Consider the following 18,310-nt stretch of genomic DNA (forward strand, 5'->3'; position numbering starts at 1 on the left):
CGATTCGAACAAGCAAGTCTTCTAACTACTACAAATTCACCATACTATTCAACACTCGTCTGGCCAATTACCAATTACAATTGTTAAATGGTTTATTTATTCCTTACAACTTTTTGTATCCTTACTGCAGTGTGTAGCGACTTGATTATGATTAAGAAAAATAACCAAACTGGAAAATTTGTAAGTTTCACTTCAACACAGCACATGCGTATCAGTTGAACACTGCACGCTTAATAACTTTACCTCTGTCCGAACTGTTCATTTGAGGAACCCAATCGCAATACGCTTTTGGTGGTTTGTATTTGCTAGGAAATTTGACAACCTCATAGAATGGATTTGTAGACTGAGGTGCGGGTGCTGGATAAAATGGTACAGGTTTAGGTGCGGGTTTATAATATTCTGCACTGTCATCAGAATAATAAGAAGTTGATTGTTGACTGGAGTCGCAAACTAAAGGAAATGTTGATTCAGGCGCAGCGACTAATTCTGTCTTATCACTATTTGGAGACCTAACGAAAAGTCGTTGTAGAGTATAAACTGGTTTTGAAGATTTATCTTTGTTATAATCAATAAATATTGTATCCGATTTCTTTGTATTTCCTTTGTCTAGAAACTCGCGTACTGCATGTACTTCAATTTCTTCTTTTCCATAATCCATTGTTTTAACTAATAACTTCACCTCGGCTTTCACAATTTTCTCATGTGATGAAGAATCACTACTGCCGCTCGCATCACTTGATACACTAGGTTTCCTTTGTTTCAAATTCTCATAATTAATATCAGTATCTGCATGACCTAATAAACTACTACATTCCTCGTCTTCTTCAGGGACAATACTTAAATTTCGATAAGTTCCTTCCCACCAAACATCGGAATTATATGTTTTATAACTAATTGCTTGTATTGGTTCATACGGATTCAAATGATCATCCTCGTCATCCCAACTGTCTGAACTAACATCAGTGACTTCACTTAAACTTTCACTTGATGCCCTATGAACAACCTTATCTAATGCATAAACTGGATGTGCAGATTGAGTTTCAACTGCGTCATATGAATCATTACCTAATAAAAGTGATGCTTCTTCATTTTCCATATCGGATAATAAATGCGAAATTGATTCTTCAATAGCTGTTAAGTTATCAACTGGAACCGGATCTTCAAACGATATCAAATCATATTCATGCGGATCCTCTGGAGTGGTAATAGAATTATTAAAACAAATTAATTCATAATTGCACGGTTCTTCAATGAGAATTTCATGATTTGTTTTGTATTTTTTTGGAATTTTTATTGACTTCTTAATTGGAACCTCAATCAACGCGTCGTTTGACGGCTGTAGTTCTAAAGTATTGACACATTTTGTCGATGATTCTAAATTAGAATCCATATCTTCTACTTCTGATAACATTCGATTCAACATATCGTCTATTTCTGTATAGGAAGCACTTTGAGTTTCATAAGCGGAATAAGGATTTATGATTACAGGAGTATTGCGATACAGATTCGTCAATAGGACACTTTCGTAGGTTATTTCTTCAACCGGCTGGGCAGCATCTATCGAAGAATAAATACAATATTATATATGGTATTAATTCATTTAGTAGGCGAAACCTCAAAACCAATCGCACACTCTGAAGTAAGAATATTCAGTTGTCAAAGAATAAAACACTTTTGTCGTAAAAAACGTTTTCCGTAAGTAATCAAATTTCTTTTGATTGTATGATAATGAATGATAAGAGAAAATAAATCAATTTTGATATGTCTAAGATGTGAAACCAACACTTACAAAGTAGAAATTAGTGAAGCAAAGCATTTGCTTGATTTGAAAACAAATTAAAATGTAAGCGTCCTTTTAGTTTATGGTAAAACACTTAAATTATTGTAATATTTTTTTTAGTATGAGTATTAATTATATTTTGTAGTTTTTATGTAACTTTCTTTGGAGACGATGTTAATGACACCTTTTGCATGCAGCATGCAAAGAGAACATGCAAATGTACAGCTACAATGGTGAAAAGTGCGATTTGGTCAGTGAAACGTTAAAAAATTATAATTGATTCACTTTTTTATATGCCGAATGCCATATTCAGGCATTGCCTTATTTTGAAAGCGTCGCTAATAAGCTTGAAGACGATCGATTAGTCATTTTATAAACGCATGACTTGTTAATCGTTAATTATTATAATAAAATGCGCAAAAATACTTCGCGTATGTGCATGTTATAACCCGTTGAAGTTTCTCTATGCGTTATTTGCACAAACAGCATTCTGGCTTCGAAATCATAACACATGGATAGAAAATGAACCAAAAATCAAATCAGAAAAACGATGAAACGTGAAAAGAGAACAAAAATGTTTAAAAAATGGAGATGCTCCTAACTCGAAAATGGCTTTAGTAATAGTTTAATTTCAAATCAAACGTTCTTTGCGTTTGTCAGATTCAAAAATCTGATGCTCCTGTTATTAAAGTAACCTGAGTAATAATTGAACAAAATGACCTTACCTTGCAATTCGGTGGCTAATGCTTTTTCTTTTGGCTCGTCCCATTCTATAAAGAGATAAAATTGTTCATCGATTAATAAAATGTTGCATATTACAAGCAATCCGCCAAATCTTAATCATACAAGACCTTAAAACTAGACAATAAGCATGCCAAATGTTTAAATTCATACTTGTACCTTGTTTAGCTGTAGTGAGCATACATTTACTTACATTATAAGTTATATTATGTTCTTTTAACAAGAACATGTTTAATTTGTGCAAATACGCAATAATTCATTATCCGCCAATAAATAAATAAATAATAATAATACCTATATATCAAGTAGCTGACGAGCGCTATTTATATGTTACCTGCAAGACTATAATCCTCCGTCGCTTCCACAACGTCGTCATCAAGACTTTCAACATCAGTTAATGGCTGAGGAAGTGGACCACAACGCAACCATTGTGCTTCCTCCGCCATATTTAACTTGCTTGCCAATGTAGTGTTCACTTGGCTCCAACAGTTTTCATTTAACTGTTGACGAATTTCACTCGATGAATGATCTGAATACCAAGCCACGTCTTCTTCACAAGAAGCTTGCATGTCTTCGCATTCTGTCTGATTAGGAGTAAACGAATTTTGATTGCAGCCAAATTTTGGTATGTTTAATAAGTGCTCTGTTTTATTAGCTCCTTCCATTGTTATAATATAAGTAGAATCAATTTCGCCCATTTCATCAGGTGAAATAGGTCTGTAAACAGATTCCAAGTCAGAGGCTTCAAAGTTTTCTATGTCAGTAGTGCCGTCACATTGTGGAATCAATTGATTTTGATGTATATCAGGTTCAATTTCATCATCGTCAATATTAATGTCGTCTGAGAGATCTTCTACATCTGTTTTTACTTCTTGACAAGTATTATAACGAGGAGCCTTTCCAGGTATAAATAATCTGTTGCCTAACTTCTTTGGCACAGGATTTGGTTTAGTTTTGACATTCAAGTCTTCGGTGTCAGTTAAAGTGTCCTCTAAGGAAGCATCGTTAAATTTGCTGACCCCTTGATGATCGTATATGACCCCGCCATCAAGTTGTATAACATTTGGAGTTGAACAACGACGTGATGGACAAGGCGATAAGAAATTATCTTCATCTGAGAAATCTTCAAGATCTGTTGCTGCTTCGGCAATTAATTCATTGTTAACGTATTCATCAAGTGGCAACACTACAACTGTAGGTTTTCCTGTTTTATTTTCTTTTATAATAATCAAATCTCTTTTAGATTCGGGTAGTTTAGCTTTCTTTTTGTGTGTTATTAAATGACAATCATCATCAGAAAATTCTTCAATATCTGTATCATGTTTCGTAATCTTTTTGACGTAAGCTATTTTAATAATTGATGCTTCGTCAGAATCCAAATCTTCTATGTCTGTTTCTCCCGCTGGTTTCTCCAGAGGAATGCATAATAAGTTGTCATTTTTAGGAATTGTTTTAAAATGAATGTCATAATATTGATCATCATCATCAACATCTGAATTCTCGGCTGATGCTAATTTAACTTTTGGTTGTGATTGTTCTGATATCTCACCGCATGTATCAGTTAATATAGCAATTTTCTTTTCAATCGCAGTACAATCATAAGTGTACTCTTCTACATCTGACACGTCTAAGTCATCAACATCAGTAAGACCCAAATCTGCATCTGACGGTAGAGCTAGAGTTTTACCCAAAGTAGGTTTTGGTTTAATTTTAGGCTCTAAGAATTCACAATCTTCATTATCGCTGAAATACATCATGGATTCAGTTTGATGAAATGGTTTTCGTTTACTCTCTTTGTTAGGTCTTTTAAATACATTGCTTTTTTGCGTCTTCAATAGATAAATCTACATCTTCGATGTCTGTCACTGCACCTCTGTTTCGCATGCTTCCTTTTGGACGTCGCCTACGGACCTTTTTAACTTTTTTAGTCTCAGCCTCATCTGCTGAGTCCGAAAGCATTTCCTGATCAGTAATAATATTGTTAACTGTTGCATTTACCAATAAAAGTTTTGAATTAGTATGTTTTCGATTTGGTTTATTATGATCAGAATCGCAATCTGAGTAACAAGCGATTGGAGACATAGAAACCGACTTTCTGCGCATATCATGTTTGGTGCTATCAGTTACAACATTATCATCATATTCCAATGGTAGTTCTGTATCGGGTACACTACTTCCATGAGAAGCTTCGTCATCTGAAGCATAAATATCTTCAACATCAGTTATACCTTCAGTTTCGTCATAATCTGATTTTAAAAAGTTACGGTTTTTAGCCGCATTTCGTGTAACATGAGTATTTAATTGATTGTAACCTTTCTGATTCTTAGAATTATATGATTCCATGATATAGCCTTGATCCATATTTAAATCATCAAGTTTCATAGGATTAGCATGCGAAATTATTTTTGTCTGCAATTCGTCTCCAGATCCTTCAATGTCCTCTACATCAGTCAAATCATTTTCGATAACTTGTTGATTAACTTTTGCCTTGTTACGTTTTCGTTTCTTTTTTTGTTTCGGAATATCTAAATCCTCGATATCAGTAACAGCTTCTTGAATATTCAAACGCGACAAGTCGGTGTCATCCGTGTCGGACGTAATCGAAATACGAGGAATGTTTAAATTCATCGTAAATGCTGCGGTAAATAGTTCACACCTTAAGGGGAAAAATAAAAAGTTAACAATTTGAAATACACTAACGACCACCATGTACCTACTACGAATTTTTACAGAATAATAATACCATACCTGTAGTTGTTTAATTAAATTACTTTTTGTGCGACTGTGTTTAATACAACAAAGCAGAAAGGAAAGCGTAATTACTGCCTCTAAATAATTTATACCTCATCTGGTACTGGGTAAGCCATGCTGTGGGTTGGATCAGCAGTTTCAGGCAACACAGAACGTGTGATACCTGAACTCTTTTCCTCTTCTTCAGTTTTAATCGCTTCCTGATCTTTCGGTGGTTCTTGCGATTTAATGGCTGACGTGGACGTGGTGCGCTCATAAGACGATGAGGTAGCTTCGTATTGTTTCTCTATTTGCGACATTAATAACTGTCGAGGTAGCTTCACACTCTCATCCTCTGAGATTTGGAATCGGTCTTGGATTTCTTCGAATGTCAATACTTGTTCACCGGACATTTGTGCACATGTTATAAGATCACTGACCCGGTACGTTTCTTGAATTGATTCGAGTGATTTGCGCGAAGATTTTGGGGAAGGAGGCGAGGACGACTTTTGACGATGCCCATTCGCATCGGAACTGATTTCATGATCGGAGGGAGAGCTTGGCAAAGCAATAGATTCAGATAAACTCGAATCAGTTGTATCAATCATTGACATTTCGCCTTCTGTTCGATGCCGTTTTAAATTCTCATACGGCTGGCGATAAATCACTTCAATAGATCCAGTTTGATCATGACTCGTGAAAACTTCTGAAGTGATTACTTGGGTACTGCCATTTGCAGAACGCGCACGAATTGGACTGCCGGGTAAGGATGATGGCGACCGGCCACGATCTAATAGTGGTCCTTCAGGTGTCTTTGCGCGATATGTAGTCACGGATTGGCTTCTATTACGGTCGGAAAATTGGACGGTTCTTTCAGAATCTGTCGACGGCTTGTAGGACGGGGCAAATATCGACTTTTCGCTGATGGAAACTTTCTTCAAGTGCTCCTCCATTGGCATAGTACGCCGTAATTTTGTTGGCGATGGAGATGGCTTAGGACTGTGAATGCGAGGAGGAATTTCAGCTTTACCGTACTTAATACCTTCAGACTTTTCAATGTCAATTTCGTTTATTTTAACGGACTTTTTGTCACTCTTTGTGATGTTACTAGTCAACGTTACTTCTTTTAGTACACTTCGAGTTGAACTGTCCGATGAATAGCTAATAGTCCTTGATAAGTATTGAGGACTGTCACGATTATCCTTAATAGTACGTTGTTTTACCGGTGTACCTTCACGTGATTTATTTTCGGAAGAAATTGTTGTTCTCTCATATGCATGAATTGCTCTTTTTCCTTCAGCTGACTTTGAATCTTTAGTTTTTCTGTTAGCATTATCCTGTTCTTTCTTTGATTTAGTTTTAGGTTGAGTAATAATTCGTTTAGATTCAGATTCTTTCTTTTCTATTTTCATATCTCGTGATAACGTTGATTGCATGTATCCATACATTCTGGTAACTTTAGGTGGTTTGTACGGCTGATGCACAATTTGGAAAGGTTTAGATTTTGATTCGTATTTCTTCTGTTGCGCAACATCTGTAATCACAGTTGACGTTTTCTTTGTTTGTGATTCGCGTTTTAGCTTTGGTATTTTGCATGGCGAACTGGTTACGGATGAAGAACCGCTGGTTGCTTTGCGTACATGAGATTTGTCTTTAGACTGCTGCTTATCTTTTTGTTTCTCTTCATCAGAACTTACGTCAGTTTCAGTTGAGACTTTGACAATACGTAATCGCGGACTAAATGTACGGGTTTGTTTACTCACGTCACGTTTTTCACTGACTTTACGAATATATGTATGTTTACGCAATTTCGAAGTAGCTTTTCTGTCATCAATTTTTTCTGGTTTCTCTGCTGGAATTTCAGGCGTATGTACTGTTATTTGTATAATATCATCATCCATGATAATATCTCCTGAAGCAATATTATCAAATTGAGTCAGGTCCTTGTGCTCAATCAAATCCTGACGCCGAGAGTAATCGCGCTCAATGATTGACTCAATGTGCGATTCTGTATATTCAGTGTCATCGCTACGCGGTGAATCAGTATCATATTGTGATGCTTCTGATTTTAATTTAGAAGAAGCCCGCTCGCCCTTAAGCTGTAAATCATGTTTGAAGGAAGAATCGGTTTCAGAAGAAAGAGGTTCGACGTCAGTTTCAGAAAACTTTGCCGAATCACTATGTTTCATACTGTCATCTACATTAGCTTTGGAAGTACGCCTTAATGTAACTACTTCTAACGTATTTACATTATTAGCCTGTACATCTACTGATACTGTAGCAGACGAGTCACTATGCATACCTGTTGAACAAACTTCAGAATCATGCAGCGTGCTGGATGTTGTCGTAGTTGCAGAAGTTGTTATACTCTTTGTTATTGTTTTACTGTGACTTTGTGTAGAAGTAGATGTTTGTTTTGCTGTAGACTGATGTTCAGTGTGTTCTGTTGTAATAGATTGTTTGCTTTCAGGAGCTCCAACTTTGACTAAAGTAAGTTTCTCATCTGCGCCGGCGATGACGCTTACGACGTCGGCGACCTCCTGCAAATGGGGTTCAAGTTGGGATTTAATAGATGATTCTGAAGTATCAATTGTTTCAGTGGTGCTGAAAGTACCTGAAGAACCTTCATTTAAATCTTGCACACTTTTATCATCATCTATTTTAACCGGAGCTGTTGGTTCCTGCTTTTTGTCTTTTGTTGCAGTAGTAGTTGTAGTTGTTTTAGTAGCATCTTCAACATGATCAATAGATCTTTTTTGAACACTAGAAACAATGTGTGTTGCTACAATTTTTGAGGATTGTGTGCTTTCTTCTTCATGCGTTTCCATTTTGCCTATTGATACTTTCGATTGTTCGGCGATGTGTGAAAAGTCAATTGTACTTTTTTCTAATGAATCTGTTGTAGGTGACGCACTTACATCATCGCCCTTGGGAGCTAATGAATCCTCTTCACTTCCATGCATTGATTTATCAGATCCATCCAATGAATCAACAGGAGAATCTGCTTTCTCAGAAGTGCCTTCATAAATGGTTGAAACCGTTTCTTTCTGCTGATCAATCAAGCTTGATGCAGTTGTTGTAACTTTCGTAAGATCCAGTGTTTTCATAGTAGAAGTATATTCTGCAATATTTTCTAACTTTACAGAATCTTTTTCATCATCTGAATCAATTATACGTTCAGGTTTTGCTTTAACAGAATGTTCGTCGGTTGATAATTCGGTATCAGTTTCAATTGTCGGACATAACTGATCAACAAATACTTGTGAGACAATATCAGGGGAATATGAAACGTGCGTAGATGGTTGTTTAATACTCGTAAATGATATTTTGCTTTCGGAAGATGTTGTTTCACTCGAATCTGTTTTCTTTTGCACTTCTAACGCTTCAGTCTTATCAACTCCAAATAGTGCTAGGCGATCCTTATCAGCGGAAGCAGCATCACTTCCTAATGCGTCAGTCTCATGCTTACTAATAGTGAGACTCGCAACTTCAACAATATTTGTTGTGTCTTCATCTACAATAGTGCGAGTTTTCGATTTAGATAATGAAACGTCATATAAAGTTGACCTAGAACTTTCAGAAATTATGGTTTTCATTTCTAAAGAAATAGTTTTTCCATTAATTGTCGACTGCATGCAATCTGGTCCACTTGGCTCAAACTCTTCTTTTTCAATAACACTGAGTCTCGAATGAGTCGGGAAAGTCCCATTTACCAAAGGCGGAACTTCACTACTCACAAATATTGTATCAATTTTATCAATAGATGTTTTTGTGTCATCTCTACCAATATTCACGTGGATCAGAGATTTGTCGGCACTGGTAACTGGTCGCTCGGTTTCATCAGCTTCCGGAGTGATAATCTTATCCGCAACTGACGAATTCGCATCATCAATTGCAACCGGTTTACATTCTACCTTTGCAGGTGAAGTCACTTTCTCTGCAATAAGTGATTTTGCGTCAACGGTAGCAGGTTCTTCAATTTCAGAAGTAGTGAGACTCTCAGCAACTGGCGATTTAGCATCAATTGCAACCGGTGTCGGTTCTTTCTTTGTCGGAGTTGTTACCGTCTCTGCAACAGGTGATTTGGCGTCAACCACTGCCGGCTGTTCTGGTTCTTCAATTCCTGGAGTAGTGATTTTCCCGGCAACTAGCGATTTAGTTTGTTCAGTAACAACTGGTTTAATTTCTTCCTTTGTAGGCGTAATTACTTTAACTGCAACTGGCGATTTAGCGTCAACCAATGCCGGCTGTTCTGGTTCTTCAATTTCAGGCGTAGTTACTGTATCTGCAACTGGCGATTTAGCATCTTCAGTAGCAACTGGTTTAATTTCCTCCTTTGCAGGCGTAGTTACTTTCTCTGCAACTGGTGATTTAGCGTCAACCACTGCCGGCTGTTCTAGTTCTTCAATTTCAGGCGTAGTTACTTTGTCTGCAACTGGCGATTTAGCATCTTCAGTAGCAACTGGTTTAATTTCCTCCTTTGCAGGCGTTGTTACTTTCTCTGCAACTGGTGATTTAGCGTCAACCACTGCCGGCTCTTCTGGTTCTTTGATTTCAGGCGTAGTTACTTTCTCTGCAACTGGCGATTTAGCATCTTCAGTAGCAACTGGTTTAATTTCCTCCTTTGCAGGCGTTGTTACTTTCTCTGCAACTGGTGATTTAGCGTCAACCACTGCCGGCTGTTCTGGTTCTTCAATTTCAGGCGTAGTTACTTTGTCTGCAACTGGCGATTTAGCATCTTCAGTAGCAACTGGTTTAATTTCCTCCTTTGCAGGCGTAGTTACTTTCTCTGCAACTGGTGATTTAGCGTCAACCACTGCCGGCTGTTCTAGTTCTTCAATTTCAGGCGTAGTTACTTTGTCTGCAACTGGCGATTTAGCATCTTCAGTAGCAACTGGTTTAATTTCTTCCTTTGCAGGCGTTGATACTTTCTCTGCAACTGGTGATTTAGCGTCAACCACTGCCGGCTGTTCTAGTTCTTCAATTTCAGGCGTAGTTACTTTGTCTGCAACTGGCGATTTAGCATCTTCAGTAGCAACTGGTTTAATTTCCTCCTTTGCAGGCGTTGTTACTTTCTCTGCAACTGGTGATTTAGCGTCAACCACTGCCGGCTGTTCTGGTTCTTCAATTTCAGGCGTAGTTACTTTGTCTGCAACTGGCGATTTAGCATCTTCAGTAGCAACTGGTTTAATTTCTTCCTTTGCAGGCGTTGATACTTTCTCTGCAACTGGTGATTTAGCGTCAACCACTGCCGGCTGTTCTAGTTCTTCAATTTCAGGCGTAGTTACTTTGTCTGCAACTGGCGATTTAGCATCTTCAGTAGCAACTGGTTTAATTTCCTCCTTTGCAGGCGTTGTTACTTTCTCTGCAACTGGTGATTTAGCGTCAACCACTGCCGGCTGTTCTGGTTCTTCAATTTCAGGCGTAGTTACTTTGTCTGCAACTGGCGATTTAGCATCTTCAGTAGCAACTGGTTTAATTTCCTCCTTTGCAGGCGTAGTTACTTTGTCTGCAACTGGCGATTTAGCATCTTCAGTAGCAACTGGTTTAATTTCCTCCTTTGCAGGCGTTGTTACTTTCTCTGCAACTGGCGATTTAGCGTCAACCACTGCCGGCTCTTCTGGTTCTTTGATTTCAGGCGTAGTTACTTTCTCTGCAACTGGTGATTTAGCATCTGCAGTAGCAACTGGTTTAATTTCCTCCTTTGCAGGCGTTGTTACTTTCTCTGCAACTGGTGATTTAGCGTCAACCACTGCCGGCTGTTCTGGTTCTTTGATTTCAGGCGTAGTTACTTTGTCTGCAACTGGCGATTTAGCATCTTCAGTAGCAACTGGTTTAATTTCCTCCTTTGCAGGCGTAGTTACTTTCTCTGCAACTGGCGATTTAGCATCTTCAGTAGCAACTGGTTTAATTTCCTCCTTTGCAGGCGTTGTTACTTTCTCTGCAACTGGTGATTTAGCATCTGCAGTAGCAACTGGTTTAATTTCCTCCTTTGCAGGCGTTGTTACTTTCTCTGCAACTGGTGATTTAGCATCTTCAGTAGCAACTGGTTTAATTTCCTCCTTTGCAGGCGTTGTTACTTTCTCTGCAACTGGTGATTTAGCGTCAACCACTGCCGGCTGTTCTGGTTCTTCGATTTCAGGCGTAGTTACTTTGTCTGCAACTGGCGATTTAGCATCTTCAGTAGCAACTGGTTTAATTTCCTCCTTTGCAGGCGTTGTTACTTTCTCTGCAACTGGTGATTTAGCGTCAACCACTGCCGGCTCTTCTGGTTCTTTGATTTCAGGCGTAGTTACTTTCTCTGCAACTGGTGATTTAGCATCTTCAGTAGCAACTGGTTTAATTTCCTCCTTTGCAGGCGTTGTTACTTTCCTGCAACTGGTGATTTAGCGTCAACCACTGCCGGCTGTTCTGGTTCTTCAATTTCAGGCGTAGTTACTTTGTCTGCAACTGGCGATTTAGCATCTTCAGTAGCAACTGGTTTAATTTCCTCCTTTGCAGGCGTAGTTACTTTGTCTGCAACTGGCGATTTAGTATCTTCAGTAGCAACTGGTTTAATTTTCTCCTTTGCAGGCGTTGTTACTTTCTCTGCAACTGGTGATTTAGCGTCAACCACTGCCGGCTGTTCTGGTTCTTCAATTTCAGGCGTAGTTACTTTGTCTGCAACTGGCGATTTAGCATCTTCAGTAGCAACTGGTTTAATTTCCTCCTTTGTAGGCGTAGTTACTTTGTCTGCAACTGGCGATTTAGCATCTTCAGTAGCAACTGGTTTAATTTCCTCCTTTGCAGGCGTTGTTACTTTCTCTGCAACTGGTGATTTAGCGTCAACCACTGCCGGCTGTTCTGGTTCTTCAATTTCAGGCGTAGTTACTTTGTCTGCAACTGGCGATTTAGCATCTTCAGTAGCAACTGGTTTAATTTCCTCCTTTGCAGGCGTTGTTACTTTCTCTGCAACTGGTGATTTAGCATCTTCAGTAGCAACTGGTTTAATTTCCTCCTTTGCAGGCGTTGCTACTTTCTCTGCAACTGGTGATTTAGCGTCAACCACTGCCGGCTGTTCTAGTTCTTCAATTTCAGGCGTAGTTACTTTGTCTGCAACTGGCGATTTAGCATCTTCAGTAGCAACTGGTTTAATTTCCTCCTTTGCAGGCGTTGTTACTTTCTCTGCAACTGGTGATTTAGCGTCAACCACTGCCGGCTGTTCTGGTTCTTCAATTTCAGGCGTAGTTACTTTGTCTGCAACTGGCGATTTAGCATCTTCAGTAGCAACTGGTTTAATTTCCTCCTTTGCAGGCGTAGTTACTTTGTCTGCAACTGGCGATTTAGCATCTTCAGTAGCGGGTGGTTTAATTTCTTCCTTTGCAGGCGTAATTACTTTGTCTGCAACTGGCGATTTAGCATCTTCAGTAGCAACTGGTTTAATTTCCTCCTTTGCAGGCGTTGTTACTTTCTCTGCAACTGGTGATTTAGCATCTTCAGTAGCAACTGGTTTAATTTCCTCCTTTGCAGGCGTTGTTACTTTCTCTGCAACTGGCGATTTAGCATCATCAGTAGCAACTGGTTTAATTTCCTCCTTTGAAGGCGTTGTTACTTTCTCTGCAACTGGCGATTTAGCATCTTCAGTAGCAACTGGTTTAATTTCCTCCTTTGCAGGCGTTGTTACTTTCTCTGCAACTGGTGATTTAGCATCTTCAGTAGCAACTGGTTTAATTTCCTCCTTTGCAGGCGTTGCTACTTTCTCTGCAACTGGTGATTTAGCGTCAACCACTGCCGGCTGTTCTGGTTCTTCGATTTCTGGCGTAGTTACTTTGTCTGCAACTGGCGATTTAGCATCTTCAGTAGCAACTGGTTTAATTTCCTCCTTTGCAGGCGTTGATACTTTCTCTGCAACTGGTGATTTAGCGTCAACCACTGCCGGCTGTTCTGGTTCTTCGATTTCTGGCGTAGTTACTTTGTCTGCAACTGGCGATTTAGCATCTTCAGTAGCAACTGGTTTAATTTCCTCCTTTGCAGGCGTTGCTACTTTCTCTGCAACTGGTGATTTAGCGTCAACCACTGCCGGCTGTTCTGGTTCTTCGATTTCTGGCGTAGTTACTTTGTCTGCAACTGGCGATTTAGCATCTTCAGTAGCAACTGGTTTAATTTCCTCCTTTGCAGGCGTTGTTACTTTCTCTGCAACTGGTGATTTAGCGTCAACCACTGCCGGCTGTTCTGGTTCTTCGATTTCAGGCGTAGTTACTTTGTCTGCAACTGGCGATTTAGCATCTTCAGTAGCAACTGGTTTAATTTCCTCCTTTGCAGGCGTTGTTACTTTCTCTGCAACTGGCGATTTAGCATCTTCAGTAGCAACTGGTTTAATTTCCTCCTTTGCAGGCGTTGTTACTTTCTCTGCAACTGGTGATTTAGCGTCAACCACTGCCGGCTGTTCTGGTTCTTCGATTTCAGGCGTAGTTACTTTGTCTGCAACTGGCGATTTAGCATCTTCAGTAGCAACTGGTTTAATTTCCTCCTTTGCAGGCGTTGATACTTTCTCTGCAACTGGTGATTTAGCGTCAACCACTGCCGGCTGTTCTAGTTCTTCAATTTCAGGCGTAGTTACTTTGTCTGCAACTGGCGATTTAGCATCTTCAGTAGCAACTGGTTTAATTTCCGCCTTTGCAGGCGTTGTTACTTTCTCTGCAACTGGTGATTTAGCATCTTCAGTAGCAACTGGTTTAATTTCTTCCTTTGTAGGCGTAGTTACTTTGTCTGCAACTGGCGATTTAGCATCTTCAGTAGCAACTGGTTTAATTTCCTCCTTTGCAGGCGTTGTTACTTTCTCTGCAACTGGCGATTTAGCGTCAACCACTGCCGGCTGTTCTAGTTCTTCAATTTCAGGCGTAGTTACTTTCTCTGCAACTGGTGATTTAGCATCTTCAGTAGCAACTGGTTTAATTTCCTCCTTTGCAGGCGTAGTTACTTTCTCTGCAACTGGTGATTTAGCGTCAACCACTGCCGGCTGTTCTGGTTCTTTAATTTCAGGCGTAGTTACTTTGTCTGCAACTGGCGATTTAGCATCTTCAGTAGCAACTGGTTTAATTTCCTCCTTTGCAGGCGTTGTTACTTTCTCTGCAACTGGCGATTTAGCGTCAACCACTGCCGGCTGTTCTCGTTCTTCAATTTCAGGCGTAGTTACTTTCTCTGCAACTGGCGATTTAGCATCTTCAGTAGCAACTGGTTTAATTTCCTCCTTTGGAGGCGTTGTTACTTTCTCTGCAACTGGTGATTTAGCGTCAACCACTGCCGGCTGTTCTGGTTCTTTAATTTCAGGCGTAGTTACTTTGTCTGCAACTGGCGATTTAGCATCTTCAGTAGCAACTGGTTTAATTTCCTCCTTTGCAGGCGTAGTTACTTTCTCTGCAACTGGTGATTTAGCGTCAACCACTGCCGGCTGTTCTGGTTCTTTAATTTCAGGCGTAGTTACTTTGTCTGCAACTGGCGATTTAGCATCTTCAGTAGCAACTGGTTTAATTTCCTCCTTTGCAGGCGTTGTTACTTTCTCTGCAACTGGCGATTTAGCGTCAACCACTGCCGGCTGTTCTGGTTCTTCAATTTCAGGCGTAGTTACTTTCTCTGCAACTGGCGATTTAGCATCTTCAGTAGCAACTGGTTTAATTTCCTCCTTTGCAGGCGTTGTTACTTTCTCTGCAACTGGCGATTTAGCGTCAACCACTGCCGGCTGTTCTGGTTTTTCAATTTCAGGCGTAGTTACTTTCTCTGCAACTGGCGATTTAGCATCTTCAGTAGCAACTGGTTTAATTTCCTCCTTTGCAGGCGTTGTTACTTTCTCTGCAACTGGCGATTTAGCGTCAACCACTGCCGGCTGTTCTGGTTCTTCAATTTCAGGCGTAGTTACTTTGTCTGCAACTGGCGATTTAGCATCTTCAGTAGCAACTGGTTTAATTTCCTCCTTTGCAGGCGTTGTTACTTTCTCTGCAACTGGTGATTTAGCATCTTCAGTAGCAACTGGTTTAATTTCCTCCTTTGTAGGCGTAGTTACTTTGTCTGCAACTGGCGATTTAGCATCTTCAGTAGCAACTGGTTTAATTTCCTCCTTTGCAGGCGTAGTTACTTTCTCTGCAACTGGTGATTTAGCGTCAACCACTGCCGGCTGTTCTGGTTCTTCAATTTCAGGCGTAGTTACTTTGTCTGCAACTGGCGATTTAGCATCTTCAGTAGCAACTGGTTTAATTTCCTCCTTTGTAGGCGTAGTTACTTTGTCTGCAACTGGCGATTTAGCATCTTCAGTAGCAACTGGTTTAATTTCCTCCTTTGCAGGCGTTGATACTTTCTCTGCAACTGGTGATTTAGCGTCAACCACTGCCGGCTCTTCTGGTACTTTGATTTCAGGCGTAGTTACTTTGTCTGCAACTGGCGATTTAGCATCTTCAGTAGCAACTGGTTTAATTTCCTCCTTTGCAGGCGTTGTTACTTTCTCTGCAACTGGTGATTTAGCATCTTCAGTAGCAACTGGTTTAATTTCCTCCTTTGCAGGCGTAGTTACTTTGTCTGCAACTGGCGATTTAGCATCTTCAGTAGCAACTGGTTTAATTTCCTCCTTTGCAGGCGTTGTTACTTTCTCTGCAACTGGTGATTTAGCGTCAACCACTGCCGGCTGCTCTGGTTCTTCGATTTCTGGCGTAGTTACTTTGTCTGCAACTGGCGATATAGCATCTTCAGTAGCAACTGGTTTAATTTCCTCCTTTGCAGGCGTTGTTACTTTCTCTGCAACTGGTGATTTAGCGTCAACCACTGCCGGCTGTTCTGGTTCTTCGATTTCTGGCGTAGTTACTTTGTCTGCAACCGGCGATTTAGCCTCTTCGGTAGCAACTGGTTTAATTTCCTCCTTTACAGGCGTTGTTACTTTCTCAGCAACTGGCGATTTAGCATCTTCAGTAGCAACTGGTTTAATTTCCTCCTTTACAGGCGTTGTTACTTTCTCAGCAACTGGCGATTTAGCATCTTCAGTAGCAACTGGTTTAATTTCCTCCTTTACAGGCGTTGTTACTTTCTCAGCAACTGGCGATTTAGCATCTTCAGTAGCAACTGGTTTAATTTCCTCCTTTGCAGGCGTTGTTACTTTCTCTGCAACTGGTGATTTAGCGTCAACCACTGCCGGCTGCTCTGGTTCTTCGATTTCTGGCGTAGTTACTTTCTCAGCAACTGGCGATTTAGCATCTTCAGTAGCAACTGGTTTAATTTCCTCCTTTGCAGGCGTTGTTACTTTCTCTGCAACTGGCGATTTAGCGTCAACCACTGCCTGCTGCTCTGGTTCTTCGATTTCTGGCGTAGTTACTTTCTCAGCAACTGGCGATTTAGCATCTTCAGTAGCAACTGGTTTAATTTCCTCCTTTGCAGGCGTTGTTACTTTCTCTGCAACTGGCGATTTAGCGTCAACCACTGCCGGCTGTTCTGGTTCTTCAATTTCAGGCGTAGTTACTTTGTCTGCAACTGGCGATTTAGCATCTTCAGTAGCAACTGGTTTAATTTCCTCCTTTGCAGGCGTTGTTACTTTCTCTGCAACTGGCGATTTAGCGTCAACCACTGCCGGCTGTTCTGGTTCTTCAATTTCAGGCGTAGCTACTTTGTCTGCAACTGGCGATTTAGCGTCAACCACTGCCGGCTGTTCTGGTTCTTCAATTTCAGGCGTAGCTACTTTGTCTGCAACTGGCGATTTAGCGTCAACCACTGCCGACTGTTCTGGTTCTTCAATTTCAGGCGTAGTTACTTTGTCTGCAACTGGCGATTTAGCGTCAACCACTGCCGACTGTTCTGGTTCTACAATTTCAGGCGTAGTTACTTTGTCTGCAACTGGCGATTTAGCGTCAACCACTGCCGGCTGTTCTGGTTCTTTAATTTCAGGCGTAGTTACTTTGTCTGCAACTGGCGATTTAGCGTCAACCACTGCCGACTGTTCTGGTTCTTCAATTTCAGGCGTAGCTACTTTGTCTGCAACTGGCGATTTAGCGTCAACCACTGCCGGCTGTTCTGGTTCTTTGATTTCAGGCGTAGTTACTTTCTCTGCAACTGGCGATTTAGCGTCAACCACTGCCGGCTGTTCTGGTTCTTCAATTTCAGGCGTAGTTACTTTGTCTGCAACTGGCGATTTAGCGTCAACCACTGCCGGCTGTTCTGGTTCTTTGATTTCAGGCGTAGTTACTTTCTCTGCAACTGGCGATTTAGCGTCAACCACTGCCGGCTGTTCTGGTTCTTCAATTTCAGGCGTAGTTACTTTGTCTGCAACTGGCGATTTAGCGTCAACCACTGCCGGCTGTTCTGGTTCTTCAATTTCAGGCGTAGTTACTTTGTCTGCAACTGGCGATTTAGCGTCAACCACTGCCGGCTGTTCTGGTTCTTTGATTTCAGGCGTAGTTACTTTCTCTGCAACTGGCGATTTAGCGTCAACCACTGCCGGCTGTTCTGGTTCTTCAATTTCAGGCGTAGTTACTTTGTCTGCAACTGGCGATTTAGCGTCAACCACTGCCGGCTGTTCTGGTTCTTCAATTTCAGGCGTAGTTACTTTGTCTGCAACTGGCGATTTAGCGTCAACCACTGCCGGCTGTTCTGGTTCTTTAATTTCAGGCGTAGTTACTTTGTCTGCAACTGGCGATTTAGCGTCAACCACTGCCGACTGTTCTGGTTCTTCAATTTCAGGCGTAGTTACTTTGTCTGCAACTGGCGATTTAGCGTCAACCACTGCCGGCTGTTCTGGTTCTTTGATTTCAGGCGTAGTTACTTGCCTGCAACTGGCGATTTAGCGTCAACCACTGCCGACTGTTCTGGTTCTTCAATTTCAGGCGTAGCTACTCTGTCTGCAACTGGCGATTTAGCGTCAACCACTGCCGGCTGTTCTGGTTCTTTAATTTCAGGCGTAGTTACTTTGTCTGCAACTGGCGATTTAGCGTCAACCACTGCCGGCTGTTCTGGTTCTTTGATTTCAGGCGTAGTTACTTTGTCTGCAACTGGCGATTTAGCGTCAACCACTGCCGGCTGTTCTGGTTCTTTGATTTCAGGCGTAGT

At 40.7% G+C, this 18,310-nt stretch overlaps 2 protein-coding genes across 13 annotated transcripts in view; both read right to left on the minus strand.

The window, feature by feature from the left end:
• Positions 1–18,310, minus strand: part of LOC135793795 (ankyrin-3-like) — a 79,000-nt gene that overhangs the window by 6,041 nt on the left and 54,649 nt on the right. For all 12 annotated transcript variants that reach the window (XM_065304883.1, XM_065304882.1, XM_065304886.1 and 9 more), the window contains one exon: positions 2,506–2,550. In XM_065304883.1, coding sequence (XP_065160955.1) covers positions 2,506–2,550 — 45 coding nt within the window. The remainder of the gene's footprint in view (positions 1–2,505; positions 2,551–18,310) is intronic.
• Positions 5,099–11,617, minus strand: LOC135793797 (platelet binding protein GspB-like). The gene is made up of 2 exons (XM_065304896.1): positions 5,365–11,617; positions 5,099–5,177 (listed from the first exon to the last, which is right to left on the minus strand). Exons 1-2 carry the CDS (start codon positions 8,884–8,886, stop codon positions 5,172–5,174), a joined length of 3,528 nt encoding a protein of 1,175 aa, XP_065160968.1. The 5' UTR covers positions 8,887–11,617; the 3' UTR covers positions 5,099–5,171.

Source organism: Atheta coriaria, unplaced genomic scaffold (genome assembly GCF_025399875.1).
Source record: "Atheta coriaria isolate IRGN ID8LTWV9N9 unplaced genomic scaffold, Caltech_Dcor_3.1 hic_scaffold_6_pilon, whole genome shotgun sequence".
In the NCBI taxonomy this organism is placed as follows: Eukaryota; Metazoa; Arthropoda; class Insecta; order Coleoptera; family Staphylinidae; genus Dalotia; species Dalotia coriaria.